At 47.3% G+C, this 20,552-nt stretch overlaps 1 protein-coding gene and 1 long non-coding RNA gene across 2 annotated transcripts in view; one reads left to right on the top strand and one right to left on the bottom strand.

Moving 5' to 3' along the window:
* ACE2 (angiotensin converting enzyme 2) overlaps nucleotides 1-11,558 on the top strand; it is a 159,004-nt gene extending 147,446 nt beyond the window's left edge. The window contains exons 16-18 of the mRNA XM_075335159.1: nucleotides 2,560-2,676; nucleotides 9,272-9,466; nucleotides 10,952-11,558. Coding sequence (XP_075191274.1) covers nucleotides 2,560-2,676; nucleotides 9,272-9,466; nucleotides 10,952-11,126 — 487 coding nt within the window. The 3' untranslated portion in view covers nucleotides 11,127-11,558. The remainder of the gene's footprint in view (nucleotides 1-2,559; nucleotides 2,677-9,271; nucleotides 9,467-10,951) is intronic.
* LOC142290995 (uncharacterized) overlaps nucleotides 1-20,552 on the bottom strand; it is a 115,449-nt gene that overhangs the window by 21,378 nt on the left and 73,519 nt on the right. The gene's annotated exons all lie outside the window — the stretch shown is intronic.

Raw genomic sequence — 20,552 nt, 5'->3', positions numbered from 1 at the left:
GGGCCAGTGGAATGGCCACCAAGGTCTCACGATCTGACCCCCTTAGACTTTTATCTTTGAAGTCATCTGAAACCAATTGTCTATGCTCTGAAGATACAAGATGTGTAGCATCTGAAACAACGGATACCGGAAACCTGTGCTAACATTTCTTTTGCAGTGTTGCTATCAGTGTGTCAAGAGTGGGAGAAAAAGGTTGCATTGACAATCCAACATAAAGGGCAGCACTTTGAACACATTTTATAAGTGGTCATAAAATTGTAAATAACTAATGAACAAATAAAGTTACATTAAAACCAAGCACACCATTGTTTTTCTTGTCAAGTTCTCAATAAGTGTGATGTGTTACATGACCCTCTTCCCATTGGAAAAAATAAAGTTGGATCCAAAATGTCCGACTTCAAAATGGCCGCCATGGTCAGCACCCATCTTGAAAAGTGGGCCACAAACAGGAAGTTGATGTCACCAACCATTCCAATTTTATTTAGGTGTATCCATATAAATGGCCCACCCGGTACTTCACACACATACATTGTTCCACAGCAAGTAAAACAAATAAATACATTAAGGCCCTGTGCACACACTGCGTTTTTACCCACGTTTTTTGTGCGTTTTTGCTGCAGGAATTTCTTGAGAAAATGGTTGAAACCTTTCTGCAGACATTCCCCAGCAAAACCTATGGAAAAAAAAATTAGCTGTGCGTACACTGCGTTTTTTTGTCAAGAAAATTCTTTCAGTAGATTTTCTTGAGAAAAATTACTACTTTTCTGCAGCTAACTGCGTTATTCACTCCATTGACTGTAATGTAATCATGAAATAGCGCAGGGAATAATACAGGTAGCAAATTCTGTGCGTTTCATTGCGTTTTCCTGCATTATTCCCTGCGGTATTTCGCGTTTTTCGGGACATAATGTTCATTACTGCCCTGCGTTTTGCAGGGAAGTGATGTCATTATGACAGGAAGAGGAAGCTGAGCAGAGAGTAAACACACACAGATCACACTCACACACAGACATATAGAATGCACATACAAATCAAATGTACATATTAAAAATAAAAAACGAAAAAAAAAAAAAACGTGGGCTCCGCCGTATTTTTACAATCCAGCCAAGGTAAACACACAGCGGCGGCCCAGTATTCTCAGGCTGGGGAGGGCGAGGGCCAGGGTTAATGCCCCCCCTCCCGCAGCCGAGAATATCAGCCCGCCCCTGCCCCGAGAATGTCGCATCCATTATGCGACAGTCCCGGTGTGTTACCGGCTCTTCTCGATTGCCGTGTTCGGTGGCATCAAGGTAATAACGAGTTAATGGCAGCGCATCGCTGACACTAAGTCCTAGCTTAATCATGGCAGCGTCTATGAGACAGCTTACATGATTAACCCGTAAGTAAAGTGAATAAACACACACACACTGAAAAATCCTTTATGTTAAATAAAATAACAAAAAAGCCCCTCTTTCACCACTTTATTAACCCCCCCAACACACAGCTCCGGCATAATCCACACAGGTCCCACGATGCTTGCAGACTGCTGCAGCCGTGTCTGACACCTAGTACTTAATGCCGCCTCATAACGAGAATGCAGAGGTAACTACAGGTCATTTCTCATGGTCGGTAATGTGAACACTACCACTCGCGAGAACTGCAGTGTGTCCTCACACTGTCTATCCATCCATTATCTATCTATCTATCTATTTATTGCTTTAAAAAATGCAGGGACGTGCAAAAAAACACACCAAAAATGCACCAAAATGCATGCGTTATTCGGTGCGTTATTGGTGTGTTTTTTTAACGCAGGTGCGCTAATCCTTCACTCTCATGAAATTTCTTCAGAAAAATCCCTTTTCTAGTGCGCACAGAGCCTAATACACAGCCACCTATTATAACATCACAGGTCTTCAGGGAGGCTTGCAGGGGTCAGGTCACCCCCTTACACATGTGCTGTCCAGCTTTAGCAGACAGCACATTTACCTGTAGAGTATATTAAATATTCACATGTTTAATTTCTCTTAAGAGATTTGTATGGCTGTTCCACAAGGCCGTACACATCCAAGTTTCATGGTCCTTGTATGGACCCCATTTCCAGATTGGCCATAAGTCACCATCAAAGACATATTAAAAATGCTTTTAATTCGTTTTGCTGAGTGTCAATGGTTGAAAATAAAGTCAGACAGTTTTTACCTCCTTCAGAATTTGAAAACAAAAGAGAAAAAAAATCAATGCAAAATGATTGACCCACGGAAGAAAAAGTGTCCACTTTTCATGGATGTAAAACCAAACTCCGCACAGATTTACAGAACCACTTTATAGGACTGTTGGGGTCTATGATGGTAAAAGTCCAGTTCAGCAGAACACTGGGGGTTTACTGTCCTTGCACTATGTAAGCTCCTATGCTTTCACTGGCCTCTCTGATGGGAAGCCATATTACTGTCAACTATGATTCAGATAATATCATATCATGGAAAACACTTCAGGTTGTGCCGGAAAAGAAAATGGAAATGTGACTCTAAAGTGTTACTATAAAATTGTCATTTCATCTAATACTTACTTTCTATTGTCTTACAGAGATGAGGATATCCATATTTTCAAAGAGACTGAAAGAATATCCTTCTATTTCTATGTCACAATGCCCAAAGAAATTGGGAACATAGTACCGAAATCTGAAGTGGAAAATGCTATTCGGTAAAGGATAATTTTTAGTTGGTTTTATGACTGTACGAAAATTGAATAAGAGAAACAAACTTCAAATATATACAATGACACGATGGCCGCTTAATAGCAAATAGTGAGAAGTATCAAAATATTACCTTTAATAAATATGAATAAAATATTGGCTGCAGACTAAAGGCCGCTTTACACGCTACGACATCGCTAATGCGATGTCGTTGGGGTCACGGAATTTGTGACGCACATCCGGCCGCATTAGCGATGTCGTTGTGTGTGACACCTAGAAGTGATTTTGAATCGTCGCAAAAACGTTCAAAATCACTCATCGGTGACATGGGGGTCCCTTCTCAAATATCGCTGCTGCGAAGGAAGGAGGTGGGCGGGATGTTACATCCCGCTCATCTCCGCCCCTCCGCTTTGATTGGGTGGCCGCTTAGTGACGTCGCTGTGACGCCGCACGGACCGCCCCCTTAGAAAGGAGGCGGTTCGCTGGTCACAGCGACGTCGCAGAGCAGGTAAGTAGTGTGACGGGTCCGGGCGATGTTGTACGCCATGGGCAGCGATTTGCCCGTGTCGCACAACCGATGGGAGCGGGTACCCACGCTAGCGATATTGGTACCGATATCGCAGCGTGTAATGTGGCCTTAAGCAAAGACTGGTGAAGAATAAATCATACTAAAAGATGGAGCAATTTCTCCATTGTTCCACCACGTAAATGGTAGTATTCCCCTCTATACTCAGTATCGGCGATCATCATAACACATTATTTTATAGAGGCGAACATCAAATTATCACCATCAATATAATAGTGCAATCACATAGGAGTCATTTTATCCATCTATAGTTTGGTTCTATCAGTCGTTACAACATATTATTCCCCAATGACTAATGAGGGGATTCCTACTCAAATAAATAGAATAAGAAGGCTCCCATCCACATCCATTAGTCATAATATCGTAGTAATAATGGTCAGCTGGGTGAAAAAAAACATTCTCATCCATTCAAAAGTCCAAGGGTTAAAGATTTTCAGGTTTCCAGGAGCATATCACGTATGGTAACAATTGGTCAACATCTGTAAGAATGCCCTATTAAACCCTACAGTGAAGTGTTGTGGGGGTGGCATGGGGCAGTAGTCACAGACAAGGGCGAGCCCCTGCCTCCTGGCAGTGCTCCGTTTGATGGCTGTTTTCCCAGCTACATCCTCTGTGCAAAGAGGATTTATAGGATGAATACGTGAGTTCCCAAGGGATGACACAGACACAAAGCTTCTTTTCACTTCTAACGATTCTTTACTGAGATTAACACGAAACACTTACCAAGCAGGTACGTTGCGGGCACACTCCTTAAACATTACAGGGACCATATTGTTCACGTTAACTTGAAATGTAACCATAGACTTCTCCTCTGGTTCCGGCAACTCTGCTGTTACTGTTACATTTCTCACTTTCCCATTTAACATCACAGATATGCACAATACATTCAAAAAGTCCGGCATGGCTCCTATCGTGCCCCACCCACAGGGACCCATTCTGAAGAACTGCTGAGGCTCATCCACTGCTACGTCTGCGAGGTCCTTTTCACCCGAGCAGCTGTTTCCTTAAACTGGTACTGTGGTGAAGACAGTAGCTGCCTGGGGGCGTCCTTCGAAAAAGTTCTGGCCTGGTACTACATTAATGGCTAGACCGCACTAAACATACTTTTTTGTGGTCCTTCACGTTTCCAGAGGTCACCCAGAGGGTTTGGCTGAATTAAAGTTCAGGCACACTCCACTCGTTACACCTCCCACAGATGCAGCTTTTCTTTCTTTCACTTTCTCCTAACTTATTCTATAGCTGGCTTCACCTCTTGTGGGCTGTGTAAGTCAACCTTCACCATTTCCTGCCTATAAGGAACCAGGGAGCAATTATTCTAAATTCAGGCCACTAGATGGCCCCATTACACACCTTGAATTCAAATTCCTACATTTCACATTTAAAGGGAACCTGTCACCAGATTCTTGAGTTCTAAACCAAAACTAGCACCTTGAGCAACGGCTGTGCTGTATTCTATAAAAGGTGCATGTTGTCCCCTGACTCCTCATGTAGACTCCACAAATACATATCTTTATACCTACAGCTGGCTTCTCCTCTTGTGGGCTGTGTAAGTCAACCTTAACCATTTCATGCATATAAGGAACCAGGGAGCAGTTATTCTAAAATCAGGCCACTAGAGGGCCACATTACACACCTAGTATTCAAATTCCTACATTTCACATTTAAAGGAAACCTGTCACCAGATTTTGCCCTTCTAAACCAAAACTAACATCTTAAACAGCGCCTGTACTACATTCTATAAAAGGTGCATGTCGTCTCGTGAGTCCTCGTGTAGATTCCACAAATCGTATCTTTATAAAATCTCCTACCATGTATGTAAATCCTTGCGTCCAGTCCAATGGGCATCCTAGGTGGTGGCTCCTGCCCCTCCTTTCGGCACTGATTGTGTGACGCCCTGGCAAAACCAGGTAGTCACAAATAGGTCCCTTCATAACACCTTCCCTCATTAGGAAACACACAGCCAACCATTAAACCCTAGTCACCCCCCTTAGGGACAGTTAGACACACCAGTGGGCGTGGCCAGGCGGTTGGTGCACGCCCACTCAGGGGTTTAGACAGCCCGGGGTGGGAAAAGCAACAGTGTGTGCAGATCAGTTCAGAGTAGTGGAGAGTGACGGTCAGGCCTGTGTGTCAGGCCTGAAGCAAACTGACAGGTACCAGGGTAGGATCCCTAGTGCCACTGGCCAGGAGGCAGACGGTGGTCTCCGTCAACAGGAGACAGGAAGATGGCTCGGTGGAGCCGAGGTGGACCAGGCCACGGTTGTAGCCCGCCGGTACCGACACGGGAAACCGACCCGGAAACCGTAGCACAAAGAGAGGGGTACTCTCCCCTGAAGCCAGGAACCAGAACCTACTGGAACTTGTTAATTAACTGATTGAGGCCAGGACTAGAGGTCCTGTCCCACCCAAAGTCCCTCATAGAAGACAACAGCCCACCGATTAGGGATAAGGGGTCACCGCCAAAGCCCATAGATCCCACGGGCCAGCGTCTGCGGACACGGCTCCTTAGGCCACATCCAGCCGGGAGCAGACTCCTACGTTTCATACAAGGAAGTCTTTTCTACTAAAACAGTGCAGGAAAAGGATAGAGACGACCAGACGGTGGTGGTGGCCAGTGCCGCCATCGGGTCCCGGGGCCGCCATCCCTGCCCACGGAGGGGTTAACATCTTGCTGCACAACATCTCCCCCGGGTGCCCCGTAACAGCAACGGTGGTGTCCCACCTCACCACACACTGTGGGTGGCGTCCCGAACCTATTACGGCCTAGCCCGTACATCTACATCCCCCTTTTTTTTTGGCGTGTCCGCGAGACCCCCGGGTCCGGAGACCCTCGAGCCACCACCCCTGAAGGTCCGGATCCGAGCAGCGGCGGTTGCTGGCACGGGGGCGGCACAATTGCTGTGCTCCTTTGATGATTGAGGTGGATGTTGCCTCCACGTTATTCATCAGTGGAATCCAATGCACATTTTCACATAACAAACAGTAGCTCAGACTTGGATATTGGAATATAGGCTATGGGATGACTACTGCTCCATGGCAATCTTTTATTAATATTTATTAAAGGTTATATTTTGATATTTCTCACTATTTGCTAATAATCTAGTTTTAGGCCTGGATGAAAGCTGCTTAGAGCAGGAGCGGACACTGACTGTGAAGGGCCCCTGTGCAGGACTTGTCTCTGGGCCCCCCATCAAGCTCCAGTCTGTGGATTACAGCTAAGGGCTTTCTCACATAAGCGTATAGCCTCCGTATAACACGAACGAGTGTAATCTGATGTTTTACCAGATAGCACTCTTTCCAATGTTATACTATGGGGCATTGCTGACCAGTGTTTTTTTTTTTTCTCATGCCGAGTCAGCATATCTCAGACGGTGTGCATTTTGTTCAAGGCTATGGCTGCGTGCAAAACATCGGACTGCACTTGGATGGTGCAGTCCAATATACACTGATACAGTCGAGAGGATCAAGAAATTTAGCTTTCCAGCTTCTTCGTACCTGTGCGTCGATTCTTGCATATGAGAGGATCAAATCACAGTGACTGACTCTTGGGTCATGCTCACAGCAGGGTCTGAGCCGAGTGTCGTTAGTATATCGCTTCTGATGTTCTCACATGTGAGAATATACTACAGTGTGAGCGAACCCCAACTCTGAAACGGTCATGTCAACCCATCATCACCTCATGATCAGGTCACATGTGCACCGTTGGGCATGTGGAATTACACTCCCACCGGCACATGTTAAATGCCACTGTCAGAGATTGACGTACATTTAACACGTTAACAGGCACATGATAGATACTAAATGTCTTTACCAGGCAGCAGCTCCTTTGCTATTGTCGAGGGTGGGGGCCAGTTCCCCGTCGCGAGGGCTGCTCGGGGAGATCGCGCTCGGATCCGGTGCCTTCTCCTCGGTGGCTCAAGCGGGCTGGACCCGGGGCTCGAGCAGCGCTCCTCGCCCACGAGTGAAAAGGGGAGGAATCGGACTTGTTTTGGGATGGATAAAGTTCGTGACGCCACCCACGGGTTGTGGTGATGGTGGGCACCACCGCTGCTGGTGACGGGGTTCCCGGGAGCGATGGCGGGGAGCAGCTAGGTGTTGACCCCTCCATGGGTAGGGGCTGTTGGTCCCGGGGCCCGGTGACTGGTTGGATTCCCGTAGGATGGGGTTTGCAGGGTGCAGGGTTGCGGTGCAGCGCGGTTTGGTGCTGCATGGCACTGGTGTACTCACTCAGACACAGATGGACAGAGTCTCTGGTAAACCAAACGGCTGGATGGACGGGGCCCGCAGCCAGCTGCGGTGTTCTCCCTGGATGGGTTGATGGTGGCTGTTGTTTCCCTGCACCTGTGTTTGTATGTTGACTCCAATGCCTGGGCACCGGTAGTCCGCTCCCCAACGTATACGTGCCGGAGGAGCCCCTTTGCCTGCAGATGCTGGCCCTTTGGATCCCTGGCCCTTGGCGGTGGCACTTATCCGGAACGGTTGGGCTGTTGCCTTCAATCGGGACTTAGTTGGGAATGAGCCCCTGAGGTCCAGACCACAATCAGAGAATTTGACTAGAGGTTGGCTTTAAGCCTAGTCGGGGTCTGAGTACCCTGCCTGGTGCTTGGCTCCAATCGGCTCCCCGGTTAGGTACCAGCGGGCCACCGCCCGACCCCGGTCCTACGGTTCCGCTGACCTTCGCCAACTCCTGCAGACGGCCACCACCATCTGCCGACCTTGTTGGAAGTGCCCGGGCTCTGACCCAGACACACACAGTTTTTACTCCTCACTCCTGCCCAGCACTGGACTCTTTGACCGCCACTGGACTGACTCACTATGTTTTCCCGCCTCCAGCTTGTGAACTCCTCGGTGGGCGGGGCAAACCACCTGGCTCCGCCCCACCTAATGTGGACATCAACCCTGGAGGGTGGGAACAAGGATTTAATGTTTGACTGGTGTGACCTGTCCAGGGAAGGGGGTGTATGGTGTTATATAGTAACCTATGACCCCTGGTGTCCAGGGCGTCACACTATGCTCACAGAACCTGTCACATCTGAAATTTTCATTAATTGACTCTTCTGATCAGACTTGTCCACAGTGGTCTACTGCAGTTTCCTGCTACAAGATGTGACTCCAAAGATAACACTTATTTTTCATCTCCTGTCAGCCAGTGGTAGAGGTGCTCATAAACTGGAGTCTGTGATTGGTTGACAGGGGATGAGACCCCAATGTGTGGAGGGTCTGTTACTGTATAATGGGCCTCTCCTGACTCCTTATAGTACCTGTAAAGATACTAAGCCCAATTCTCTCTCACTTGCTCACAATTCCCCCTCTGTGCCCCCTTTGAATCCTCTTGTGCAGATCAAGATTAGAGGAGTATGAAGGTTTGCATCCAGGGACAGAACTCCTTCCTCCCTTCTCAATGCAGGCCATACACCAAGAGCAGAGAGGGAATCACAGGACTGTCAGGTTCAGCGTGCTTGACTCCCTCCCTGCGGTATTGTGTGTTACCTACATCCTAGAGCCAGCAGCAGCCACGCCCGCAACACTTGACGGGACCGAGCCCCCTTCCAGTGACTTTTGCAGAGTGCAGCAGAGTGGTCACTCCCTGCTGTCTGATATGACTCAGGTATGGGCACCTCTCGCTCCTCTTAGGCCGGCTTCACATCAGCGGTATTTTGCCGGAAAGCCGGATCCGTCACAAATGCGATACAGTTCAATACAGTTCAATGGAATCGCGGCAAGATAAGGTCACATTCGGTCACATGCGGCCTGATGTGGGAGCAGCCTAAGTGTTGATGCTGCCCCTGGCTCCATGATAGAAAAGAGGTTTCACTAGTACAGCTGCACCATCAGTATGTCCACCGCTGGATTAGGGCCTCCATTACCCTTCAAAGACAATCACCAAATTGCCATCAGTGTTGGTGCTGGAAGTGATCTAGTTTTCCAAGGTAGCTGAAGACCTAGGGCTTGTGTCTAACCTTTTAATCAACCCTGGTTTATTTTTATAATCTACTAATAATCTACTTTATGAACAGGTTTTCAAAAGGAAGAATCAACAATGCTTTCCTACTCAATGAAGAGTCCTTGGAATTTCTGGGTATTCCTCCAACATTATCGCCCCCCAGTGACGAGTCTTTCTCAGTGTGGCTAGTGGTTTTCGGTGTAGTGGCTGTGCTTCTGGTTATTGCTCTAACCGTTCTACTTGTGCTTGGCCAAAGGGACAAGAAAAAGTAAGTTCTAAATATATTAGCACATATTACATTAACACATTATACACCGTAAAATAAGTATGGAGATGCTCATTTCAAGCCTTTGACTCCCTGTTATTCTGAATATGTTTTGTAATATGCATCTCCAATTAATAGCATTGTAGGATATGTCCTTCATAGTGTAAATTCATCTTTCCACTCTAGAATTAACCATTAATGTTCTGTGCCGTTTATCTGCTTTATTCACATGCAGGTAGCGCACTCTGTACAGTTTAATATAGGCAAAGTGGGAAGAGACTTGATTACTAAAGACCTTTTACTTGCTCCCTGCTGGCAGCGACAATAAAATAACTTGAATATCTTAGGCCCCTTTCACATTACGTTCTGATCTCCATTCAGTGGTCCTTTCGGGGTTTCCGTCTGAACACCCTGCAAAACGGGTTTCAAATGCATGCGCCAACAGGGCTATTGACTATTTTAGTGCAGACGGACTCACCGTGTGCTCTGTCATGCACCATTTTCAGGAATATACGCTCTCTGGAAGTGGACACCCAGACCTAGTGTACTACGCATACTGCCGAAAATGGTGCACGGCAGATTACACGATGACTCCATCTGCACCATTATAGTCAATGGCCCTGTTGGCACATACGTTCGAAACCCGTTTTGTGGAAGGTTCGGACGGAAGCCCTGATGGGACCACTGAAAGGAGATTGGAACGCAGTGTGAAAGTGGCCTTATCCTGGTATTGTAAAATCTGATTTATGTGAGCAGTCTCTATAGTGCAGGGGGAAGGTAATGGGTAACGTGAGCCTGTGGGTTTGGACCATGCACAGGCTCCACTATATCTGTCATAGGCAACAAAAGCAACCTACTGTTGTGAATTAGAAATATGGAGACATTTATAGAACAACTGGGCTGTGCTTTGCATGGAAACTCACCACAATGGCTCTATGAATTAGGATTTAAAGGCTCTGTGATATTTTTATATTACTGGAGATAAACCTTTAAATAAACTTTAAGAAATATATACCTCCAACTAGTAATAATAAAATAATAATCCTATAGTACGTTGTGGTTGCTAACACTATAACCTCACACAGACTGGCATACTATAGCTACATACTACTTCTCAGTGTTACTAAGCTGTAACTCAGCACCCATGGGGTCAATACTCTACCTCAAAATTAATTTGTTTTCATACGGAGGCTACAGAGGTTTCTTCTGGACTTATGAAAAATTTAACAGAAAAAATAATTTCATATACGATGGAGCATGTTCTATTATGGCGCTGTTCTGTGCCATGCAGAGGTACTGTACAATGAAGCATTATATGAATTGACGTGACAATATCTCTACAATAGTTATGACCCAAATAACCAGGCAGGTTCTACTGCGACTTGACGGATGACACATTGTATAATCTACTGCTTTAGATATTTATGAAACATATAATCTACATTTGATCCATCACAATAATACATTTTTTCTGTAAATCCTAAAAAGGAAAAGAAAAGCGGAGAAAGAAAAACAGAAGAGATCTGAAGATGACAGAGTTTCGGAGGTTTTGGTTGAACCCATGGCTGCGTTTGACGTTAATCTACCAGTTGCCACATATGAGACAGTAGGGGAAAAAAATAACGCCTACGAAGATGAAGAGGAACCGCAAACGGTATTCTAAGACATTCACGTTTTTGCTTCAAGACATTAAACAGCTCTAAAGGAAGTCTTTAAAGGTTATCAAGCAGATGTCATCTCTGTATGTAACCAACTATGACGGAGCAGTATTGTATATATGATCTAAGAGAGAGGAAACACTGGCAAAAGATGAGAAAAGACAAGGGTAGGTTCACTTACTATGCTCCAAGGATCATCCATGAACTTGGATTCACCCAATCTTAGCCCAAGCCAACACGTTGTACACCTTTTAATGGCGACTTTCATGTAACTCACTCATACAGTATTCTTTATATTGTAATAACCCTTTCAAAATTTACTTATACATTCAATCTTTGTTTACTTGAAAATCAGTGGCACAATTATATTTAATTACAAAAGTAACATACATTACTACCTGTATTCATGAATTATAATAAAAACAATGATTAACTTATTTTTTCTTATTGTGTTGGGTTTGTTTTTTTAATAACTGTAGTTTTTATTGAATTATATAAAGTTCAACAGATATCGTTTAACATAAGCACAATGCAATTGTATACTATAAAAAATATGTATCAGTGCAAGAAGAAAACATTGAAGCTTATCCATAAAACTTTAGACGCTCTGGCGGCTCCTGAACTAACTGCATATCATTGCAGGAATTATAGACTTGTGAAGCCAAATGACTACAGGGCCTTAATACATCTTTCTCTTAAATAGTTAACCTTAACCCCTTAAGGACAAAGCCAGTTTTGTACTTAATGCCCAGGCCATTTTTTGCAATTTTGACCAGTGTCACTTTATAAGGTTATAACTCTGGAACGCTTAAATGGATCCCGGTGATTCTGAGATTGTTTTTTCGTGACATATTGGGCTTCATGTTAGAGGTAAATTTAGGATGATATTTTTTTATTTTATTTGTGAAAAAATCTGAAATTTGACAAAAAAATTAAAAAATTTGCAATTTTCAAACTTTTAATTTTTATGCCCATAAACCAGAGAGTTATGTCACACAAAATAGTTAATAAATAACATTTCCCACTTGTTTACTTTAGATCAGCGCAATTTTTGAAACAAAATTTTTTGGGGTTAGGAAGTTAAAAGGGTTCAAAGTTCATCAGCAATTTCCCATTTTTTCAACAAAATTTACAAAACCATTTTTTTAGGGACCAGATCCCATTTGAAGTGACTTTGAGAGGCCTAGGTGACAGAAAATACCCAAAAGCAACACCATTCTAAAACCTCCACCCCTCAAGGTACTCAAAACCAGATTCAAAAAGTTTATTAACCCTTCAGGTGCTTCACAGGAACTAAAGTAATGTGGAATGAAAAAAAATAAAAATTAACATTTTACCTAAAAATGTTGCTTTAGCACTAATTTTCTTACTTTTTCAAGAGGTAACACCAAAAATTGGACCTCACACTTTGTTCCCCACTTTCTTATGAGCGTGCCGATACCCCACATGTGGTCAGAAACCTTTGTTTGGATAAATGGGAGAGCTTGGAATGAAAGGAGCAATATTTGCATTTTGGAAAGCAAAGTTGGCTGAAACAGATTGCGGGCACCATGTTGCATTTACAGATCCCCTAAGGTACCTAAATAGCAGGAACCCCCCTCAAGTGACCCCATTTTGGAAACTAGACCCCTTAAGGCTTCTATCGAGGGGTATACTGAGCATTTTGGACCCACAGGTACTTCACAGATTTTGATAATGTTACGTTGTCATATTGAACATTGTCATTTTTTTCTCAAAAATGTTGCTTTAGCATCAATTCTCTCACTTTTTCAAGAGGTAATTCCAAAAATTTGACCCAAATGTTTGTTACCCACTTTTTTATGAGCGCGGTGATACTTCACATGTGGTCTGAAACCTTTGTATGGACAAATGGGAGGGCTTGGAACAAAAGGAGCAATATTTGAATTTTGGAAAGGAAATTTGGCTGAAAAAGATTGCGGGCACCATGTCGCATTTGGAGGACCCCTAAGGTACGTAAACAGCAAAAAACCACCACAAGTGACCCCATATTGGAAACTAGGCCTCTCAAGGAATTTATCTAGATGTTTGGTGAGTACCCTGAACCCCCAGGTGCTTCACAGAAGTTTATAACGTTGAGCCACGAAAATGAAAAAATAAAATTTTACCACAAAATTGTTACTTCAACCAGGTAGCTTTTTTTTCACAAGGGTAACAGGAAAAAAATCACCATGAAATTTATTGTGCAATTTCTCCTGAGTTTGGTGATATCTTATATGTGGTGGAAATCAACTGTTTGGGCACACGGCAGGTCTTGGAAGGGAAGGAGTGCAATTTGACTGCAAAATTGGCTGGAATCAATAGCGGACACCATGTTGCATTAGGAGAGCCCCTGAGGTGCCTAAGCAGGGGAGGTCCCCCACAAGTGACCCCATTTTGGAAAATAGACCCCTCAAGGAATTTATCTAGATGTTTGGTGAGTACCCTGAACCCCCAGGTGCTTCACAGAAGTTTATAATGTTGAGCTGTGAAAATAAAAAAAAAACATTTTTACCACAAAATTGTTACTTCAACCACATAGCTTTTCTTCAGCGCTCTATTGGGAGACCCAGACGATTGGGGTATAGCTACTGCCCTCCGGAGGCCACACAAAGCACTACACTAAAAAGTGCAAGGCCCCTCCCCTTCTGGCTATACCCCCCCGTGGTATCACGGGTTCTCCAGTTTTCAAGCTTTGTGCGAAGGAGGTCAGACATCCACGCATAGCTCCACAGATTTTAGTCAGCAGTAGCTGCTGACTATTTCGGATGGAAGAAAAGAGGGCCCATATAGGGCCCCCAGCATGCTCCCTTCTCACCCGTGGATGGTGTTGCAAGGTTGAGGTACCTATTGCTGGTACAGGGGCTGGAGCCCCACATGCTGTTTTCCTTCCACATCCCCTTGTAGGGCTCTGTGGAAGTGGGATCCTGCCGGCCTCTAAGCTCTGACGCCGGGCTCCATCCACAGACCCAGTTGAACCTGATGGATACGGAGCAGGAGTACAATCAGGGACATGGCCCTGCATCATACAGGTACTCTGTGTCCCCGGCAGGCACAGACACACTCCGGGCTGGCTGGGTGTTGTAGTGCGCCGGGGACCGTAACGTTGGAGTTAGTGTTCCTACAGTTTACTGGGGGACTTGGTGTTGTGGGAACGCAGCGCCGACCCCCACTGGACCGGGCGGCGCTGCTGTGACTTGTGGTGCGCCGGGGACACGCCGACCGCGCTTTTACGGCGGCGGCGTTTATAAATCCAGTCCCCGGCTTTTGCGGCCTAGCTCCGCTTCGTTCCCGCCCCCACCCTGTCAATCAGGGTAGGGGAGAGACGCTGTTTCGCAGCAGCGACGAGGGCTGGAGCCTGATTTACATGCTCCAGCCCTCTCACTAGGCACAGAGGGAAGCAGGCTTCCCGCTCTTAGCCAGGAACGCCCAGGGCCCGCCCCCCCTCCTCTCCCAGGACGCCGGCAGCCATTACATGCAGTCTGGCTGGAGGAGGGACGCAAGGCTCTGGGAGACCTGGACTGGGGGGCTTTTGGAGAACACACACCCGCTCTTAAGCGGGCGGTAAGCGGCTTTTCAGCTGGCCCCTCTAGTGCCTCAGTGTGTATTGGTGTACTGTGTCACCAGATATATATATATTTAGTTATTTCTTGCACTGTGAGGTCGCTTCCTGGCTAGACCCCAGATCGCTCTGAGGAGGCAGCAACATGTCATCCACAAAACGCAAGGCTGCCAAGGCTAGGGCTGTGTACACTGTGTGTGCTGCATGTGGGGCTGCTCTACCAGCAGGTTCCAAAGACCCCCATTGTGTGCAATGCTCCGATCCGGTGCTGCTTCGCCAGCCGGAGTCCGGAGGGGTAGTGACCCAGGCTGAGACGCTTGTAAGTCCTGCCCCGGTGTCAGGGACAGACTTTGCAGTTTTTGCTGATGGAATGTCTGTGACTATGGCAAAGATCCTTGAAACTTTGCAATCCATGTCTGGGGCTCAGTCTATGGACACGGCGAGGTCTCTGTCCTCTAATCCCCCTCAGTTGGAATTAGTCCAGACTGCAAGGGGGTCCCCGGCTTCCCAGGCTGAGTATTATGACTCAGATGATAGCCCCAGCCACCCTAAGCGAGCTCGCTGGGAAAGACCCTCAACGTCATCACACTGCTCAGGGTCTCAGCGCAATCAGTCGCCCTGTGATGCGTCTGAAGAGAGTGATCAGGAGTCTTATCCTGGAACCCCTCTCAATCTGGATACCCCGGATGGGGACGCCATGGTAAACGATCTTATCTCAGCCATCAATAGGCTGTTGGATATTTCTCCCCCAGCTCCTTCTGCAGAGGAGGCAGCTGCAGAGCAGGAGAAGTTTCGTTTCCTCTATCCCAAGCGTAAATTGAGTGCCTTCTTGGATCACTCTGACTTCAGAGAATCAATCCAGAAACACGACGCTCATCCTGAAAGGCGTTTCTCTAAACGTTCTAAGGATACACGTTTTCCTTTCCCCCCTGATGTGGTCAAGCGCTGGACCCAGTGTCCAAAAGTAGACCCCCCGATTTCCAAACTTGCAGCTAGATCCATAGTTGCAGTGGAGGATGGCGCTTCACTTAAGGATGCCAATGACAGACAGATGGACCTTTGGTTAAAATCTGTCTATGAAGCTATCGGCGCGTCGTTTGCTCCAGCATTCGCAGCCGTATGGGCACTCCAAGCTATTTCAGCTGGTTTAGCAAAAGTGGATGCTATCATACATCCAGCGGCGCCGCAAGTGGCGTCCCTTACCTCGCAGATGTCTGCGTTTGCGTCTTACGCTATCAATGCGGTCCTAGAATCTACCAGCCGCACCTCAATGGCGTCCGCCAATTCGGTAGTTTTGCGCAGAGCCTTGTGGTTAAAGGACTGGAAAGCAGATGCTGGTTCCAAAAAATGTTTAACCAGCTTGCCTTTATCTAGAGATAGACTGTTTGGCGAGCCATTGGCTGACATCATTAAACAGTCCAAGGGTAAAGACTCTTCCTTACCTCAGCCCAGATCAAGCAAACCTCAGCAGAAAAAATGGCAGCAGAGGTTTCAGTCCTTTCGAGGTTCGGGCAAGACACAATTCTCCTCGTCCAAAGGGACTCAGAGGACGCAAAGAGTCTCAGATTCCTGGCGGGCTCACGCACGCCCCAAGAAAGCAAATGGAGGAACCGCTTCCAAAGCGGCTACCTCATGACTTCCAGCCCCCCCCCTCCGCATCTCCGGTTGGGGGCAGGCTCTCCCGCTTTTCCGACATTTGGACGTCACAGGTCAAAGACCGGTGGGTGACAAACATTTTGTCTCGCGGGTACAGAATCGAGTTCAGTTCTCGTCCTCCAGCTCGGTTCTTCAGAACCTCCCCACATCCAGACCGAGCAGATGCCCTGCTGCAGGCGGTGGACTCCCTAAGAGCGGAAGGAGTAGTGGTTCCTGTACCGCCTCAGGAACAAGGGCGAGGGTTTTACTCCAATCTCTTTGTGGTTCCAAAAAAGGACGGCTCGTTCCGTCCTGTTCTGGATCTAAAGCTGCTCAACAAACATGTGCACGCCAGACGGTTCCGGATGGAAACCCTCCGCTCTGTCGTTGCCTCAATGTCTCAAGGAGACTTCCTTGCCTCAATAGACATCAAAGATGCTTATCTCCACGTGCCAATTGCTACAGAACATCAACGTTTTCTACGTTTTGTGATAGGAAACGACCATCTTCAGTTCGTAGCTCTGCCATTCGGTCTGGCGACAGCCCCCCGGGTCTTCACCAAGGTCATGGCGGCGGTGGTAGCAGTCTTGCACTCTCAGGGACACTCGGTGATCCCTTACCTAGACGATCTACTTGTCAAGGCACCCTCTCAAGAGGCATGCCAACTCAGTCTACATGCTACGCTGGAGACTCTACAGACGTTCGGATGGATCATCAACTTTCCAAAGTCGAATCTGTCACCGTCACAGTCGCTAACGTATCTTGGCATGGAGTTTCATACTCGAGCAGCGAGAGTGAAGCTTCCGCTGAACAAGCAGCGGTCCCTACAGACAGGGGTGCAATCCCTACTTCAAGGCCAGTCGCACCCCTTACGGCGCCTCATGCACTTCCTCGGGAAGATGGTGGCAGCCATGGAAGCAGTTCCCTTTGCGCAGTTTCATCTGCGCCCACTTCAATGGGACATTCTCCGCCAATGGGACGGGAAGTCAACGTCCCTGGACAGGAAAGTCTCTCTCTCCCAGACGGCCAAGGACTCTCTACAATGGTGGCTCCTTCCCACCTCATTGTCTCAGGGAAGATCCTTCCTGCCCCCATCCTGGGCAGTGGTCACGACAGATGCGAGTCTGTCAGGGTGGGGAGCAGTGTTTCTCCACCACAGGGCCCAGGGGGCGTGGACTCCGCAGGAGTCCACCCTTCAGATCAATGTTCTGGAAATCAGGGCAGTGTATCTTGCCCTACTGGCCTTCCAACAGTGGCTGGAAGGAAAGCAGATCCGAATCCAGTCGGACAACTCCACAGCGGTGGCATACATCAATCACCAAGGAGGGACGCGCAGTCGGCAAGCATTCCAAGAAGTCCGGCGCATTCTAATGTGGGTGGAGGACACAGCCTCCACCATATCCGCGGTTCACATCCCAGGCGTAGAAAATTGGGAAGCAGACTTCCTCAGTCGCCAGGGCATGGACGCAGGGGAGTGGTCCCTTCACCCGGACGTGTTTCAGGAAATCTGTCGCCGATGGGGAGTGCCGGACGTCGACCTAATGGCGTCCCGGCACAACAACAAGGTCCCGGCATTCATGGCGAGGTCGCGCGATCAAAGAGCTCTGGCGGCAGACGCATTAGTTCAAGATTGGTCGCAGTTTCGGCTCCCATACGTCTTCCCACCTCTGGCACTCTTGCCCAGAGTGTTACGCAAGATCAGATCCGATTGCAGCCGCGTCATACTCGTCGCCCCAGACTGGCCGAGGAGATCGTGGTATCCGGATCTGTGGCATCTCACGGGCGGTCGACCGTGGTCACTGCCAGACCGACCAGACTTACTGTCCCAAGGGCCGTTTTTCCATCAGAATTCTGCGGCCCTGAACCTGACTGTGTGGCCATTGAGTCCTGGATCCTAGCGTCCGCAGGATTATCTCAAGGAGTCGTAGCCACAATGAGACAAGCTAGGAAGTCAACGTCTGCTAAGATCTACCACAGAACGTGGAAGATTTTCTTATCCTGGTGCTCTGCACAGAGAGTATCCCCTTGGCCATTTGCATTGCCTACCTTTCTTTCCTTCCTGCAATCGGGGTTGGAAAAGGGCTTGTCGCTCAGCTCCCTTAAAGGGCAAGTCTCGGCACTATCCGTGTTTTTTCAGAAGCGTCTAGCACGTCTTCCTAAGGTGCGCACGTTCCTGCAGGGGGTCTGTCATATTGTGCCCCCGTACAGGCGGCCGTTAGATCCATGGGATCTGAACAGGGTTCTAGTTGCTCTCCAGAAGCCGCCTTTCGAGCCTCTGAAGGAAGTTTCCTTTTCTCGCCTGTCACAGAAAGTGGCGTTTCTTGTTGCGATCACATCGCTTCGGCGAGTGTCGGAGCTGGCAGCTCTGTCATCCAAGGCTCCCTTCCTGGTGTTCCACCAGGACAAGGTAGTGCTGCGCCCCATTCCGGAGTTTCTCCCTAAGGTCGTATCCTCGTTTCATCTTAATCAGGATATATCCTTGCCTTCCTTTTGTCCTCATCCGGTTCACCGGTATGAAAAGGACTTACGTTTGCTAGATCTGGTGAGAGCACTCAGAATCTACATTTCTCGCACGGCGCCCATGCGCCGTTCCGATGCACTTTTTGTCCTTGTCGCCGGTCCGCGCAAGGGGTTGCAGGCTTCTAAAGCCACCCTGGCTCGATGGATCAAAGAACCAATTCTAGAGGCTTACCGTTCTGCGGGGCTTCCGGTTCCTTCAGGGCTAAAAGCCCACTCAACCAGAGCCGTGGGTGCGTCCTGGGCATTACGACACCAGGCTTCGGCTCAACAAGTGTGCCAGGCAGCTACCTGGTCGAGTCTGCACACTTTCACCAAGCATTATCAGGTGCATACCTATGCTTCGGCGGATGCCAGCTTAGGTAGAAGAGTCCTGCAGGCGGCAGTGACACCCCCGTAGGGGAGGGCTGTTTTGCAGCTCTAACATGAGGTATCTCTTTACCCACCCAGGGACAGCTTTTGGACGTCCCAATCGTCTGGGTCTCCCAATAGAGCGCTGAAGAAGAAGGGAATTTTGTTACTTACCGTAAATTCCTTTTCTTCTAGCTCTTATTGGGAGACCCAGCACCCGCCCTGTTGTCCTTCGGGATTTTTTTGTTGTTTGCGGGTACACATGTTGTTCATGTTGAACGGTTTTTTCAGTTCTCCGACGTTATTCGGAGTTAATTTGTTTAAACCAGTTATTGGCTTCCTCCTTCTTGCTTTGGCACTAAAACTGGAGAACCCGTGATACCACGGGGGGGTATAGCCAGAAGGGGAGGGGCCTTGCACTTTTTAGTGTAGTGCTTTGTGTGGCCTCCGGAGGGCAGTAGCTATACCCCAATCGTCTGGGTCTCCCAATAAGAGCTAGAAGAAAAGGAATTTACGGTAAGTAACAAAATTCCCTTCTTTTTTTTAACAAGAGTAAAAGGAAAAAAAGCAGCATAAAATTTATTATGCAATTTCTCCTGAGTATGCTGATACCTTATGTGTGGTGGAAATCAACTGTTTGCGTGCACAGCAGGGCTCGGAAGGGAAAAAGTGCCATTTGACTGAACATTTGGCTGGAATAATTAGTGGACGCTATGTCGCATTTGGAAAGCCCCTAAAGTGCCTAAATAGTGGAGGTCCCCCACAAGTGACCCCATTCTGGAAACAAGACACCTCAAGGCTTTTATCTAGGTGTATATTGAGCATTTTGAATCCACGAATACTTCACAGAATTTGATAAGCTTAGGTTGCCATATTGAAAATTTTCATTTTTTTCACAAAAATGTTTCTTTAGCATCACATTCCTCACTTTTTCAAGAGGCAACAACAAAACGTGGACACCACAGGTTGTTGTCCAATTTCTTGTGAGCGCAGGGATACGCCATATGTGGCCAAAAACCTCTGTTTGGATTAATGGGAGGGCTTGGAATGGAAGGAGCACCATTTGAATTTTGGAAAAGTTGAAATAAATTGCGCGCACCATGTCACATTAGCAGGGCCTCTTGGGTACCTATACATTAGAAACCCCCCACAAGTGACTCCATTTTGGAAACTGGACCCCTCAAGGATTTTATTCAGGAGTATAGTAAGCATTTTGGATCCACAGGTACTTCACAAAAATGTTGCTGTGCAACAAATTTCTCACTGTTAGGCTATGTGGCCATGATCCAGCGACACGGCGTCTAGTACACAGTGTCAGCCTCCTGCAGAGATGTGAGTGTTGTCCACGGGAGAACGCAGCTACCCACGA

Source organism: Anomaloglossus baeobatrachus, chromosome 2, assembly GCF_048569485.1.
Source record: "Anomaloglossus baeobatrachus isolate aAnoBae1 chromosome 2, aAnoBae1.hap1, whole genome shotgun sequence".
NCBI lineage: Eukaryota > Metazoa > Chordata > Amphibia > Anura > Aromobatidae > Anomaloglossus > Anomaloglossus baeobatrachus.
The sequence above is the reverse complement of the archived record's forward strand: the minus strand, read 5'-3'. Positions and strand labels throughout refer to the sequence as shown.